Source organism: Protomyctophum parallelum (genome assembly GCF_964188405.1).
Source record: "Protomyctophum parallelum genome assembly, chromosome: 5".
Taxonomy (NCBI): Eukaryota; Metazoa; Chordata; class Actinopteri; order Myctophiformes; family Myctophidae; genus Protomyctophum; species Protomyctophum parallelum.
In genome coordinates, this window is record NC_139702.1 from 29,628,179 (window position 1) to 29,643,913 (window position 15,735).

Genomic DNA, 15,735 nt, shown 5'->3' on the forward strand with positions numbered 1-15,735 from the left:
GCAGACCTACAAGCTCGTAGCGCGCCACTCGGTGGCGCGCTACGAGCTTGTAGATCTGCTATTTTTCAATAGCTAAAGCATAGCATAATGCTAACACCAAAAGAGGTTCCTGCCCCAAATGGGTTAAACTTGTGGGGGCGGCGTGGCGCGGGTCGCGAGACATATGGCCAAAGCATTTCCCTGGGGTCCCCGCAGCCAAAAAACGTTGAGAAGAGAGAACCCCTGGGCTATAGGGGATATTTCTCATTATTTTAACAGGCTTAATAACAGGAAAAGAGAGAATGAGAGAGCTTTACAACATTAAGCCAACTATTAGCCAGGGCATTATTTTGTGAATGCCAGTCACAATGTGGGACAGGGTCTCAATTTGTGGGACAGCTAAAAAAGTATTGGAAATGAGGGGACTGTCCCACACAAAGAGGGACCTCTGGTCTAAGTTGAAGCTGGAAACCGAAAGCGCTGAAACGCAAGGTGCGGCGCAGGGAAGAGGAGTTCTACTAATTGGTACCTCCACATCATATAGAAGTGCATGGCAGAAAGGTGCTGGGAGGTCCAAAAAACACTTTCTGTGGACACTGACTGGTTCATGGCCCCTTAGAGGTTATTTTAGGTGAAATGCAGTAGAAATGATTGAATGATTAAATGCAATAACCCTGTGGTGTCCCTATTCCTCGAAAACCTTTGAAAAATGTCAAACGCTTTAGAATTCTAAAGAATTGTGTTGATTTTGTTCACATTCTTCAAAAATAGCAGATCTGCAAGCTTCGAACACTTCACGCTGCAATGTGTTGTGAGTCTACTCTATGGGCTATGTCTGCTATTTCTCGTACAATGAAGTATAGGTCTTATTAACATACAGTACAGTACAGTAGTTTATTTAAAAAAAGGAAACTTCAACTTCATGTACTATACACAAAACACACATCTTTCTTACATAACAGATTGTTAGTGCTACTTTTAAAATCAGTTGCATCCCTGTTGGTATCTCTTTTTTCACTCGTCTTTCTTACATACCAGATTGATAGAGCTACTTTTTAAATCTGTTGTATCCCTCTTGATATATCTCTTTATGTGAGACTTTTGTAAAAAATGTTTTTGTTGTCGTCAGTATTTCTTTGCGATGACTATAACGGGGATCCGTATAAATGAGCAAATAACCAACGGTATGAAATGAACACTGTAAGTGAATCATGGATGGAATAGTGAAAGCATGAATTCCTTCCGACGGCTTCAGGATCACTGCCTACGTGGTGAAGGTGTTCTCCATGGCTTATTCCGTCATCGGTGTGGACGAGCGGCAGGTGTGCGACGCTCTGCTCTACCTGCTCAAACACAAACAGCAGCCTGGGGGGAGTTTCAAGGAGGACAACCCAGTCTACAGCACCACCATGATCGTGAGAGACGCCTGACGCACACACACACTCACTCACTCACTCACTCACTCACTCACTCACTCACTCACTCACACACACACACACACACGTCAGAAGAGCAAAAAGGCGAATACTATATAATCCAGTGATTCTCAAACCTTTTCGTGTTAAAGATCCCCAAATTGTAGCCAAATACCAGAACGGAACAGAGCCTTCATTAGTATCATCGGTAACACCTGTGAAGGAAGTATATGGAAGGGGCCCAAGCGCTTTCCAAAATGGCGTATATGCATATAGAGCCCAAGGGGCCAGTGAGGCTTTCCAACGTTGAAGCGCTGGGCCCTAGCGGTAAGAGGAGGGACTGCAGGCGGACCCGTGGATTCATGACGAGGAAACCCCGTGCAGCTGGGCTTTAACATTGAGCACTTCCGCATTTGGGCACCAAAGTTTGGTGCCCAAATGCGGAAATGCGCCCAAAAAGGCGGAAGTAGACGGTCCCTCCGGGTGCTTCAAAACGCCACTGAGCAACTTCCACTGACATGAATAGTGGAGGGTCTCTATCCTTTTAATGCTCTATGATAGAGCCCATTGTGAAGACCTGTCTGTCCGGTGTGTGTGCGTCCCGCAGGGCGGTCTTCGAGGCACAGAGGCAGAGACCACTCTGACGGCCTTCGTCGTCATAGCGCTGGCAGAGGTCAACAAGGCCAACATCGAGTGCAGCGGAGACCCTGGTGTAAACGTGGAGGTACTGAAGACTGATGTTGTGGCTGACACACACTGTTGGCCATGTGAAACACACAGATTCATGTATGAATGCATTTATGTATGTATTGTGACTTTATATATTGTCAACTAGAAAAAGTGCCCTTCTGGGCACAGGTCTCCACCAGGATAGGAATGTAGGACATTGCAGCTTGCCTTCATCTGGTGGTTGGATAAAAGGGCAACAAAAGTAAAAAAAGGAGTAATAATAGAAAATGTGTTTTACATATGTCGGCCTCCTGGTGGCGCTATAAAGAGCAGATGTGAAAAATTCCAGGCAAAGGTTTTTCCTTGGCCTCTAGGGAGTTGGCATACAAAGTTATCCACAGATGTGCAGTTAGAGGTAAAAACACTTTTCGGCCAGTTATAGCGCCATCTTGAGGCTGAGTTGAAATTGTTCATGTGGCATTTCGTCCTCGGCCTAGTGGGAATGTGGGTGCATAATTTCACGGAAATCACGCGATGTGTTCATGATTTGCAGCATTTTGTTTGAAACTGAGCACTCCTGTGAACTTTGGAAGCCAATCTTAACCAATCAGGATGGAGTCTGAGAAATCTGAAAGACCGGTTTCGTTGAATGGCTCTAGAGAGACTGTGTACCAATTTGAGTGATGTTTGGACAAAATCTGTAGGTGTACTGTGCAAAAACTTGTTTTGCACAAAGCGGCCTCCTGGTGGCGCTATAACAGGCCGTTCTGGAAAGTTTGGGGCAGAGGTTCATCGTTGGCATCCAGGGAGTGTGTGTGCAAAATTTGGCATCGACCGGGTTAACGGTGGCCGAGATTAGCTGCTCACGGACACACACACACACACACACACACGGACGGACACACGGACGGACGGACGGACGGACGGAGTGCAAAACATACTCTCCCCCCATGCCTTCGGCCTGGTGGAGACAATTACTTACTGTCAATGAGGGGGGGGGGGGGGGGGGGAGGCGGTGGAGTAGGAGTAGAGTAGCTGCTCTAGTGGAGTCCAATGGAGTTAATAGGTTGAGTTAGGTGGTTTAAAGCGACGAAATATGTATACACGGTATATTATGCATGTGGAAGGATGGCTATCGAAGCTTGAATCATGGCTTGTCACAAACAACTCTACAAAGCAACCATGTCTTGTCTGTAAAAACCTATACCAATATGCTATTCTGTAATTATGATGATGATTCTATATATGGTCCACCTAGGAATCCACCCTAAAGGCCGTCGAGTACCTGCAGAGAAAACTCCCCTCACTGACAAGACCTTACAGTGTGGCCATCGCATCCTACGCCATCGCATCCCACGCCCTGTTTATGGAGCTAGACCTTGTGCCCCTGAGATATGCATCTACTGGTATGCACGCACACACGCACGCACGCACACGCATGCACACAGTCACACAGTGGTTGAAAAAGTACTACAGTATACATATATTTTACTTAAGAAGTGAAAGTATTAAAGTATCAATACTGCAATGTGGAAATAGTCTGTTGTGCTGCGTTCACACGGGGCAGATGCAAAAGATACAAAGATGCCAAGCTACACAGCATAATACTGTATGTAGCCATTGCAGTTTTTGGAGCGGCAATACAAACGTCGGATGTATCTTAGTATCTTCATTTATTTGTTCCAAAAAACAGAAGAAACACCCATAAAAACATGAGTTTTACAATAAACGGTTACCGTAACCTAATAGTACTGAAGCTGGGGTTACAGCACAGCAGCATCATTATACAGTTTAGAGTCTCATTGAGCCGACACAGTTTCTCAGTAAGGCATGAAAAGTGTATACTCCCACACTACAGAATAACTCACTTGCACTCCTCCACCTTGGTTATTTCAACAATATACAGTACGCATGCAACCATTATAAGCAAGCAACCTGCAGTTTATACATGCTTTCTTTCTTGAACTTAAGTTGCAGCATGCTCTGAAGAGATTTACTTTTACCTCAAGTGTACATGAGTGAAATGTTTGCTTGAGCATATACAGTAGTAGTATATGGCACTGCCTATACAGATCCTTATCATCAGACAGTTGGTCAGTTATCAGATACTTAGCTTTACTGCAGATAGATGCCGTTCAGATAAATGGAATTAAAGAAAGGAGAGGTCTTTATCCCCTCTCGTCCTGCAGATCATTATTACGCTCTTTTTGGCGTTTGATATCAAACGCTACCCCTAATTCGGAGCATACTAATTAGCAGCTGTTCAAAGCCAGCACTACTGGGAGAAAGTATTGCAAAAATCATCAGCGTACATTAGATGGTTCAACGGGGAGTTTCCAATCTTACAACTTGCGTAGTTACTGTATTTAGCTGAAAAGATAAAGATTAAATGGGGCTGGTGAGAGTAATCCCCCTTACCAGACCCCGTTACCTACAGCAAAAGGAGCCGAAACCCCACTTCCCCATCTAAACCTGCATGCTGGTTAGCATACCAGTATGCCAGGATGCTGACAGGCATGCACCCCCCTTTCTCTCAGTTTTAAGAACGGCTTCCGATGACAAAGCCAAAACCAACTATACTGTAACAGAGGAATTCTGGCTTCTATATTTATCAACCACTTCTTTTAGAGCATAGATGCCTAGGTCAGTCAGTACCATGTTTATAGCCTTAACATAATTAATTATAGCAGAGTAGAGTGCTGCCTCCACAGCTCTGCTATTATTGTCCACACCAGAGACACCCTCTATATGCTGCATGGCAATGGAATGTTTCTTCTGTTCAGAGCTCTCACCTCCTTCCAGAACCCTGTTGCATTATGGTCAAGAAGCTTTTCCGCCATAGACTCAGCTCTCATAGTAGCTTCCTGCTGTGCTAACAAAGCGTATTGCATATTTATACCTGGCATTAGTTTGCTTTTTATGGTCCAGGACAGGTCCCTGTCTGGGCCGACCCAAGCCTTATAGGCCCTCTTTGCCTCTGCATGATGAGCAGCCACATGCTTATTCCACCCTGGCTTAATATTCTTATTCTTATTAGTAAAAAAAATAAAGTTAGACTCATATAGAGCGTCACAGTCCTGCCCCCTTTCATGACGACGCCAGGCCCAGGAAATGAATCCCAATGCATTTTTCCCATAGACATTTCATAAAGTATTTATTTAAAGACCTTTTAAGCGTCGTACGAAGCCGAGTCGTGACAAATCATGACAACACGCACAGTATTTTGGACCAAACAAATAATTGCAAAGAAGAAAAACAACAAAAAAAGTTTTTTTCTACTTTGTAATTCTTTGTTTGGACCGAAACATTGTGTTTATTGTCACGATTTGTCACGACGAGAGTTGGCTTTGTCCGCGGCGTAAACGTCTTTAAATAAATACTTTCTGAAAAGTCTGAGGAAAAAATGAACGGGGATTTATTTTCCGGGTCTCACGAGGGGGCGGGACTGCCACGCTCTATACCGTATCTTTGCATCTGCCCGTGTGAACACATGAGCATCACAAGTAACATGGATGGAGGGCTCGCCTGAGGACAAGTAAAAGTCCGGAATTCAAAATGTACTTAACTTTAAGTACATTACACTGCTGCATGCACACAAACATGCACGTTGGTACGTACGGACCATAGACTGTAAGAAATATGGACAAAGCGTTCCCCGGGTCTAACATGGACGTAAAATGAAGCCTGTAATTCCTTGCACTGTAAGTCGCCATATTTCTAGATCCGTTTGGGCCCAGCTGGCCATTGGCTGGCCCAGACAACGAGGCCATACTTCCCCCCTTACTCTTCGTTGGTTTTTATTTTGACTGAACGGGGGGTGGCTCCCGTTCATAGACTGTAACGGTAGCCACGCCCCTCAGAACATACGTGACTTTATGGACATTTCTTTAATAAATGGGACCATAATTTTCCAAAAAGAATATTATGACATGATATGCCCAATGACAGCACCACAACTGGCCATTATATGAACTTTCAGGATGTCCCGATTTCCTTAGTGGCTTCACGAAATATCTGTCTGACTGCCCCCCCTGGTACGGACAGACACCCACATCTTACCGCCTTGCGATGTCTCATCTCCCTCTCTCTGTGCTCCAGACCACAGCCACTGGGCCGACAGTGAGAGCCGCTGGTTCACGCTGGAGGCCACGGGGTATGCCCTGCTGGCTCTGGTCAAGAGCGGCAACGGCCGCACGGAAGAGGCAGCCGCGGCCTTCAACTGGCTCAACGAGAACCGTGGCCTGGGAGGAAGCTTCGGTCCCACGCAGGTATATACGTCACCCGGCCACCACCGCACACTAGAATGGAGAGAACAAGAGAACGCAAGGTCGAATTTCCGACTTGAGACTTTTAGTAAGTATAAGTAAGTACGTTTAGTGAGTAAGTCAAGTTTATTTGTAGAGCACCTTGCACAGACAATCACAGTCAAACCCATTTTGTGGCGGGAACCCCTTTTGGTGTTAGCATTATGTTATGCTTTAGCTATTGAAAAATAGCAGATCTACTTGTAGGTCTGCTATTTTTGAAAAATCGAAGAATGACTGACATAGAAACATAGCTTTTTCTGAAAACTGTCAGGATGTAGAAACATTTTTTTTTTATCTGAGCTCAGGTCAAAAACAACAATAAAAGTAAAACAAGTCGATAACAAGATAAGACAAAAAATAAAATGAAACGATCAACATTTAACCAAGCCGGTGAAATTGAGCAAAGGAATAACGGGACTATATATATAACAACACAAAATCTGTAGTTAAATAGGGCTATGAAAATGCCTGCATGAAAAGGTGAGTTTTTAATGCTGCGTTCACACATGGGATCAGGCGAGCGGTAGAGACTGCAAACCGGAAGTCATTTTAGTGGACAGGGAGCAGGACGGTAAACGGAACAGGACGGCCCCGGCAGCCAGAACCGGCGTGGCAAAGTTAAAATATTGAATATTTTTACCGTTCCGTGCCGCCCAGCAGGTTTTGCCGTTCGCCGTCTATACCGCTTGCCTGATTCCATGTGAATGCAGCATAATTAGTCCTTGTCAATGTCCACAGAGGCCTATCAGTTCTTAGGTGGAAGTGGCGCTCATTCCATGTCCTATAGGGACAAAACTCGACACAGGCTCGATCACTTTATGTTTTCAATGTTGTCTGAGGAACAACCAGCAACGCCTTAGAATGAGGACCCCCCCACAGACCACAGCAACACCAGTAGGATGTAGGAATGCAACATGGGATAGCATTCTATATAAAAACAACACTCATAGATATGTGACCAAATTTGACTGAGAGACTGCCATTGGATTTTTTTGAATTTTTGTTTTTTCATGTCATATGAAAGCAGGGAATCATAGCTTCAAATTGACATATTATTGGTTGTTAAGTTTGACCCACCAGTTATGGAGATATGGCTTATGGAGTAATGTCTTGCAGAAAACAGCGAGTTGAGAAAACAGGCTTGAAAGGTTCACTTCTGTGGACTCTAACATTACACCTAGCTACATGTTTAAGCATTTATTTCATATTTACATGTCAATTTCAGCTCTGACACTTATTTCAGACATGCTCTAGTATGTGAAGAGTCATATTAACTCATATCATATATGATATCATATAATATATGATATCATATATTAACTCATTAAAAAAAAATAGTTTTTCTCCTCTGGTGAAAAGCTGGAATGTGCCCGATGGCAGTCTCTCAGTGAAATCTGGTCACACCCACACACATCATCACCCACACTTACTTTTATCCCTACATCTGTACTCTCCCATGCTGATGCGTAGTACAGTATGTGACATGCCTATCTATTTACATGTCTCTCTGCCTGTACGTCGTCCCCCTGCCCCCCTGTCCCCTCCCCTCAGTCCACCATGGTGGTGCTCCAGGCCCTTTCAGAGTACTCGGCCAACAAGGCGTCTCAGGAGGAGATCAGCCTGTCGGTGGACGTCCGGGTCCCAGGACGCAGGGAGGTGACCTATGCCTTTGATACACACACGTCGTATGTGGCACGTTCCTCCAAGGTAACTGGTGTTCCACATAAAAGAATATTATGTTCCAATGAACTTAACCCCATTTTGGGGGGCGGGAACCCCTTTTTGGTGTTTGCATTATGTTATGCTTTAGCTATTGAAAAATAGCAGACCTACAAGCTCATAGTGCGCCACCGAGTGGCGCGCTACGAGCTATTTTTTTTTTTTTTCTGCTATTTTTGAAAAATCCAAGAACGACTGACGTAGAAACATGGCTTTTTCAGAAAACTGTCCGGATGTAGAAGACATTTTTAGAATCTGATCTCAGGTCAAAATAGGTAAAATAGTGCTTGTATTTGGAGCGACTTACGATGGATGAACAGGGGCAAGGATTCTGACAGTGGTTGATTGACATGTCTGAACAACATTTCCTTCATCTGAGTTTTTTGTTTGTTTCTATTGGAAGAACAACAGTGCTTTAAAGGAGCATTCAGTGATTTTGACCCACTGGTCCGCCTCGGTAACAAGATGTGCACATGCACGCACTACAGTGGGGTGACACACGACAGGCCAACAGCATGTACACCAAGGCCCGCTCCCGCTCCATTATGATTGGCGGAAGGTCCCTCTCTATCCTGATTGGATGAAGGCTTTGCCACCTAGCCAAAAACGTTTTTTTTTTAACAGGGGTTAACTGGGGACAGGGAGGAACTCCTTATATGGTCAGCACACTCTATAGTAGGGAGGATTATCACAACAAAACAAAAAAAGAAGTGATATTTGAATTAAGTAAAATCACTGAATATACCTTTAAATCTATGTGTTCTCCTCTTGTCCTTGTTCTTACTTATAGGTGCCTCTTGGCGAAAACCTTGAGATAGAGGCTCGAGGAATTGGACAGGGAATACTTGAGGTATGAGCTTATTTATTTTTTATTCCAGGTTTGGCATAGATTATATACATTTTATTATATAGTCACCACACTGCTGTCACTAGAAAAAGAAAATTCCAACTCCATCTATTGAACTGCAGAATCACTTCAGTGATTCTGTGCATCTATACATCTTGTTCATGATGATTATACTGATCACGCTTTCTTGGTTATCTGACAACATGGTAATTGGTAACAGGTGGTGACCTACTACAACCAGGTGCACGACGTGGACGAGAATAGTGCCTGTGCAAACTTTGAACTGAGTGTTGCCATTGAAGAATCCAGTCGTAAGAAACCTTTAATCCATTTTGACCTGGGAGCGATTCTACAAATGTCTTCTAAATCCCGACAGTTATCTGAAAAACCCCATGTTTCCATGTCAGTGGTTCTCAAACATTTTCATGTCAAGGACCCCCAAAATTATATGTAACTGGCCGCCGACCCCCATCGGAAAATATGTTGTTCCAGGGACCCTCCCGAAGCAAAGATTTGAGTTAAAGACGTTCGCTCTGAAAGAATATATTCAAAGATTTGTGCCACATTTTGTGGCACGCTACGAGCTTGTAGATCTGCTATTTTTCAATGGCTAAATTATACCATAATGTTTAAAACACCAAAAGCTGCAATCCTCAACTTATGTTAGAGAATACAACTTTATTTTGACCAATTTGTATGTTAGAGTATGTTAATTCAATGTTATATAACTAATACAACAGTGGGTGGTTGTAGTTGGCCGCTCTGCTTTGAGAAATGTATAATTAATCTGTATTAGCTTTTTAGCAAATGCCGGCGTTTGCATCTCGGATAGGACGAAAAGGTTATTTATTGCAGCTTTAAACACTGAACAATTATACAATGCACACGGGAATGTGCACTCAAGTTTCCAGAATAATTATGTTTCCTTACCTTGGAAGTAAGACGCGCAAACGCGTGAAGCGAACGCAGCTCGTAAATTGCAATAACAACAATTAGAATAAATTACGTACTTTTTGTTTCTTTTTAGTTAGTAATTTTTTTAAGTTTTCTAGTGTGTGTGTGTGTGTGTGTGTGTGTGTGTGTGTGTGTGTGTGTGTGTGTGTGTGTGTGTGTGTGTGTGTGTGTGTGTGTGTGTGTGTGGTTATTTGTGTGTGTGTGTGTGTGTGTGTGTGTGTGTGTGTGTGTGTGTGTGTGTGTGTGTGTGTGCTACAGCTGCGCCCTCTGGTGACAGACAGACATGATCTGCAGGGTCTCATAGTTAGTTCTCATTGCATTCGCAATGAAGCAATTTGTTTCGCTGTTTTTATCCCATCTTTATAGAGAGACGTCCTGCAGATGTGGTGAAATCGTACGAGATCACCATCCGTGTGAGGTGAATAGTTCTTCTGTGTGTTTTGTCTTTTGTACACGTATGCCATCTTATAGAAAGGAAGAAACATACATTAATGCATATCTTTCTTTCTGTACATACTGTACAGTAATACAGTTAACACCACATCTACTGTTTTCTACTGTTGGCAATTAGAGAAGTTGAATTGGAATAGTTTCAAGTTTAGCATCTTGCTCAGGAGAACTTGCAATCCGCTTTAAAGGGGAACTTTACCCAAATTTAACATGAATCCTATTCTGTTGTGAAGAGGACATGTGAAAATCGGACATAAACATTTCCCAGTGCATTCTGTACATTTGGAGCTCGCTCTGGACAATTGCAGCCAGCAAGTCCAAGCTCTCTACTCTCTACTGTTTTGTCATATTTTCACTTGTTCTCCTCACAATGAAAAGTTTTCGTTTTTAACACCTGCTGCTGAAGTTCCTTTTTTTTTTAATATATAACTTTATTTATAAGATTTTCAATTTTTGTAGACAAACAACCCCACATATACCCCACCCTCCCCGGTTCCATCACAAAACAAGACAACAAGAACAACAACAAAAAAACAACAATAAAATAAAATAAACAGGTAGTAAAGGATATAAATAATAAATGAAATAACTAAATACAATAAAATAAAATTAGCCTTTTACTAGATTAAGGGGCTACACAGTGAACCAAATTACATGTAGTAAAAACACTTAGGACACATCATCAAAAGACAGTGAGTCGGAAGACAGTGAAAGGGTGAATTCAAGGAAAGGGGACCAAGCCTTTACAAATTTCTGGCGAGATTTGAACCTGTTGTATCTGAGCTTCTCCAATGGTATAAAGGATAGAACATCCTTGACCCAACTTGTAAATGTTGGAGGTTTATCAGATTTCCAATTGCGGAGAATTAGTCTCCTCGCTATGAGTGAAGCAAAAGCTATGAAATTGGCTTGGGGAGAGGTAATTGGTGCATCGTCGTTGGGAACTCCAAATCGGGTTGGGCGCAATTGGCATATGACAGATGGTTGAGAAAGCATCAAAAATACTATTCGCTGAAGTTCCTTTTGACGGTGTATTTATTCCTCTGCCACAGAGCGTTAGCGCCAAGAGATGTCAGAATGGTGGTCCTGGATATCAGTCTCCCTACTGGATTCACTCCAGAGAATTCTGACCTGGAGATGGTAAAAAAAAAAGAACACACTACTACTGCTGCCTCTTATGTCTGTAATGGTAGACACTAGGTGGTTTATGGTGTACACTGTACACATTATATGACTGTGTGTGTGTGTGTGTGTGTGTGTGTGTGTGTGTGTGTGTGTGTGTGTGTGTGTGTGTGTGTGTGTGTGTGTGTGTGTGTGTGTGCGTGTGCGTGTGCGTGTGCGTGTGCGTGTGCGTGTGCGTGTGCGTGCAGCTGACCAACTCAGTGGATCGATACATCAGTAACTTCCAGGTTGTGGACAACCTGAGTGACAGAGGCTCCCTCATCATTCACCTCTTCAAGGTAATAAAGGAAATGGCTGATCTACAAGCTCACAACACTTCACATTGCAACATGCAATGAGCTTGTAGATCTGCTATTTCCGCCACACAACACATAGGGCTGTATTTTGCGTGTCTTAAGTACCAGGTCTTATTCCCTAACTTGAGTAAACTAAAGACCTGGAGGTGTGATCAATGCCATTTGGCTATTCTGAGTGGCCAAAGAGCATTTATTATCCCCAAAAAACTGTTCAACAACCATGGAGGGGCGCACTCGGAAATAAAAGTCCATATTGTTTTTATTTTATATATGCATCATATTGACAAACGTGGCATATGCATATGGTCGGGAGGGGGCGGGGCGGGGGTCCCCGAGACATTGCCAAAGCATTTCCCGGGGGTCCCCGGCCCAAAGAAGGTGGAGAACCCCCTGACCTACAGTACACTGTACTGTACTCTCTCAGGTGTCTCACAGGGAGCCAGAGATCCTGACCTTCAGGCTGCAGCAGAACTTCAAGGTCGGCCTCCTCCAGCCCTCCTCGGTCACCGCCTATGAGTATTATAATCCGGGTGAGTTCCGTTCAAAAAGCAACACGGCGATATAACGGTATACCCAGCCCTTTTCCCATTTAAACCCAAGGCTGAGGGCAGATAATATTGTTGTTTATTAACCAACTTGTCTTGAACCTTAACATCCCTATTCTGGGGGAACAACCAGACCGTGGCAGCGGTGGCCGAACGGTTTGCGGAGCGGTCTTGATATCGGAAGGTCGCTAGTTCGTATCCCCGGACCGGCACGTTAAAATGACCACCGCTGAAGTGCCCTTGGACAAGGCATTGAACCTCTACCATGAAATGTTCTATGAGCAGGGCCTGGATGTAAACAAGTTATTGAGCTTAGTCCAGTTACCCTGGGTAAACATAGTACCTTTCCTTTCCTTACCGTCCCAACTGTCCTCCTAGGTGGATATACAGTAGCTATGCTGGATAGTTTGATGCGAGGTTACTCCGTGGTGGGAAATAATACAAGTAGTACGGTATTATGATACAAGAGAACTATATTGTATTTTTGTAGAAGAGGCAAACTAATATTATGTTTATGCCGTTTGCTTTGACGGTATAATTGATTGAACATGCACTCCGTAATATTATGACTTGATTTGGGTGTGTTCTAAAATAAAGTGTTTGTGTTGATTATTGTGTCATTTGTTTGTATGTGTAAACTTGAAACATTATTGTGCTATAAAAAGGTCTATTTTCCCTTCATCTTTATCCTTTTTAGTGTAGTTATATTAGTTAACTATAATTTGATTAATACACGATAATCAACACTGACACTTTATTTAACACACCCAAATCAAATCATAGTACAACGTACGTGATGTGTTCAATCAATTATCCCAAGTGGTGTGTGTGTGTGTGTGTGTGTGTGTGTGTGTGTGTGTGTGTGTGTGTGTGTGTGTGTGTGTGTGTGTGTGTGTGTGTGTGTGTGTGTGTGTGTGTGTGTGTGTGTGTGTGTGTGTGTGTGTGTGTGTGTGTGTGTGTGTGTGTGTGTGTTAGGAGCATCAAAAAGGACATATCTTGGCAGCTCATCATCACGTCAAACTGTATTATAGTTACATTTACACTTATTACTAATTGTTTTACATTATCCAGAGACGATGAAATAAAAATGTAAAAACATTTTGGGGTATGACCTGGGTCAATTTGAATGCTTAACCCATTCAGACCTGGAACGCATCTGTGTCACCTTAGCTTTTAACCACTTTATTTTAAACTGTAAAAATAAAACGGGTCTAACCAAATAAGGCTATACAGATAATTCTGAGAGTCCTTAACATGAAAAAGGTTTGAGCGCCACACGAATTGGAAGATATTTGTAGAGAATCTGGTCTCGGATCTCAACGTTGCCCCCCACTGTCCTGCCGTCTTCCTCAGACCACCGCTGCAGTCGCGTGTACAACCCCAGGGAGGACCGGGACCAGCTCTCTCAGATCTGCAGGGACAACGTCTGCCGCTGCACACAGGGTTTGGCTCACCCCATTCAGGCCTGACTGACGTCGACATTTAATTAATAACAATTTTCGGAAAGATTTGAGGCACATTTTAACGATTTCTTTCAAAAATAGCAGACCTACAAGTTCATAGCGCGGCACTCGGTGCCGCGCTATGAGCTTGTAGATCTGCTATTTTTCCATAGCTAAATTATAACGTAATGTATGTAACCACCAAAAGGGGTTCCTCGCTCAAAATGGGTTAAGGCTTTGATTCAGTCTCATTTGTCGCAGTGGTTTGATTAAGAAACAAATTGGAACCCCAATCTAATTTATATTGTAAAAGTCCTAACTCTGAGCATGTACAAATGGAACAATTTTTTATTTTGTACACACTCAGAGTTACAGACCGATCCATCCTCTCAAGGACCCCATTTGGAGAATCATCGATGTATTGGACAACTCTAGTTGTCGATAAACATTTCATTTTGCACGTGTGCATGTTGCTGATGTTTGTCTGAGCATTTTGTTCTTGTGCTTCTATAGGTGACTGTTGTGTCCTCAACAGCAAAACCTTCACTTCTGAAACCATACAAGCATTTGCCTGCAAGACCTTACACCATGGTACGTTGGCACACACACACACACACAAATGCACGCACGCACGAACACACACACACACACACACACCGCCATAGAGTTTCTTGACGAGTACTGTCTTTAATATCGGGTAATCTTCTATAGTCTATCAGGTCAAAGTGCTGAGCGTCAACCAGAGTTACTACGACAAATATGAAATGGAGATCACTTGGTTGATCAAGTTGGGTAAGTCTGCCACACACACACACACACACACACACCCTCTGTCAGGTTTACCTAACGTAAGACCGAGATTGCAGTTACTAAAGATTTTTGGAATAACCCCTCAGGTCTTCCCCATATCATGTCCAGTTGAAGACCCCTGTGCTTTATTTTTGTACTCATTCCACAGTCTGTCTGCTTCCTATCTGCTCTCTCTATTCCCTATAGTCTCGCGTCTAGCCAGACAACTATCGCACAATCGCCGAATGCTACGTATTTAGGGTCTGGAACCAGTTCCCAAGAGCCAAGTAACGGAAGGGCGGCTGTGGCTCAGGTGGTATAGAGCAGGTCGTCCAACGATCCGTGGGTCGGCGGTTCAAATCCCGGCTCCTCCTCCTGTCCACATGTCGAAGTGTCCTTGGGCAAGACACTGAACCCCACATTGCCTCCAATGAGTCGGTCGGTGTGAGCTTGCCACCATTGGTGTGTGAATGTGGGAAGTGAGGACGCTGGCGTCGACTGTCTGCCGCTTCACCTCCCAATGTATGAATGAATGAACCATTGTGGCCCAGGCCGTAGCGTAACGGTCTGGGCACCGGACTGGTAATCCAGTCGCAGTGTGCCGCGGGTTCGACTCCCGGACCCGACACGGCCTTTACTGCATGTCATCCCCCCATCTCTCTCCCGTTTCCTGTCAGCCTACTGTCTGTCCCTTCAAAAATCAATAAAAAGGCGTAAGCCGCAAAAAAATATCTTAAAAAAAAAAAAAAAAAAATGAACCATTGTAAAAGCGCTTTGAGCAGACACGTAGTGCATAGAAAAGCGCGATAAAAATGCAATTCATTATTATTACGAGCGGGAGATTCATGTTATTTGTGCGCGGATATAGTTTAGCACAGAAAACTATCATCGAATCAACACCGACAAAACTAGTGAAATAAGAAATAATGCAGAAAACAAACTAGCCACCTTAGCTGCAACGCTGTTTTGCTTTGAGTAGGACTTGTTTTGCCGCTGCACCAAATGAGGGGATATATGCGTCACATGCGCTTTATCGCTTTACTCATGGAAAGAGCTTGCGTTCTCCATGCTGTATATGGCATTTGCAAAATGGCAAAAGAGGCAACAGTCTGGCCACGTGAGACTATACTCTCTCCCAGTG

At 43.6% G+C, this 15,735-nt stretch overlaps 1 protein-coding gene across 1 annotated transcript in view; it reads left to right on the forward strand.

Moving 5' to 3' along the window:
• The window catches only part of LOC310858306 (venom factor-like), a gene marked incomplete at its 5' end in the record, with an annotated part of 61,807 nt that overhangs the window by 44,750 nt on the left and 1,322 nt on the right, over window positions 1–15,735 (forward strand). The window contains 15 exons of the mRNA XM_083764413.1: window positions 1,235–1,394; window positions 2,002–2,118; window positions 3,322–3,469; window positions 6,162–6,331; window positions 7,922–8,077; window positions 8,880–8,939; window positions 9,157–9,247; window positions 10,257–10,308; window positions 11,393–11,480; window positions 11,711–11,800; window positions 12,243–12,348; window positions 13,717–13,806; window positions 14,319–14,396; window positions 14,517–14,597; window positions 14,818–14,881. Coding sequence (XP_083620539.1) covers window positions 1,235–1,394; window positions 2,002–2,118; window positions 3,322–3,469; window positions 6,162–6,331; window positions 7,922–8,077; window positions 8,880–8,939; window positions 9,157–9,247; window positions 10,257–10,308; window positions 11,393–11,480; window positions 11,711–11,800; window positions 12,243–12,348; window positions 13,717–13,806; window positions 14,319–14,396; window positions 14,517–14,597; window positions 14,818–14,881 — 1,551 coding nt within the window. The remainder of the gene's footprint in view (window positions 1–1,234; window positions 1,395–2,001; window positions 2,119–3,321; window positions 3,470–6,161; window positions 6,332–7,921; window positions 8,078–8,879; window positions 8,940–9,156; window positions 9,248–10,256; window positions 10,309–11,392; window positions 11,481–11,710; window positions 11,801–12,242; window positions 12,349–13,716; window positions 13,807–14,318; window positions 14,397–14,516; window positions 14,598–14,817; window positions 14,882–15,735) is intronic.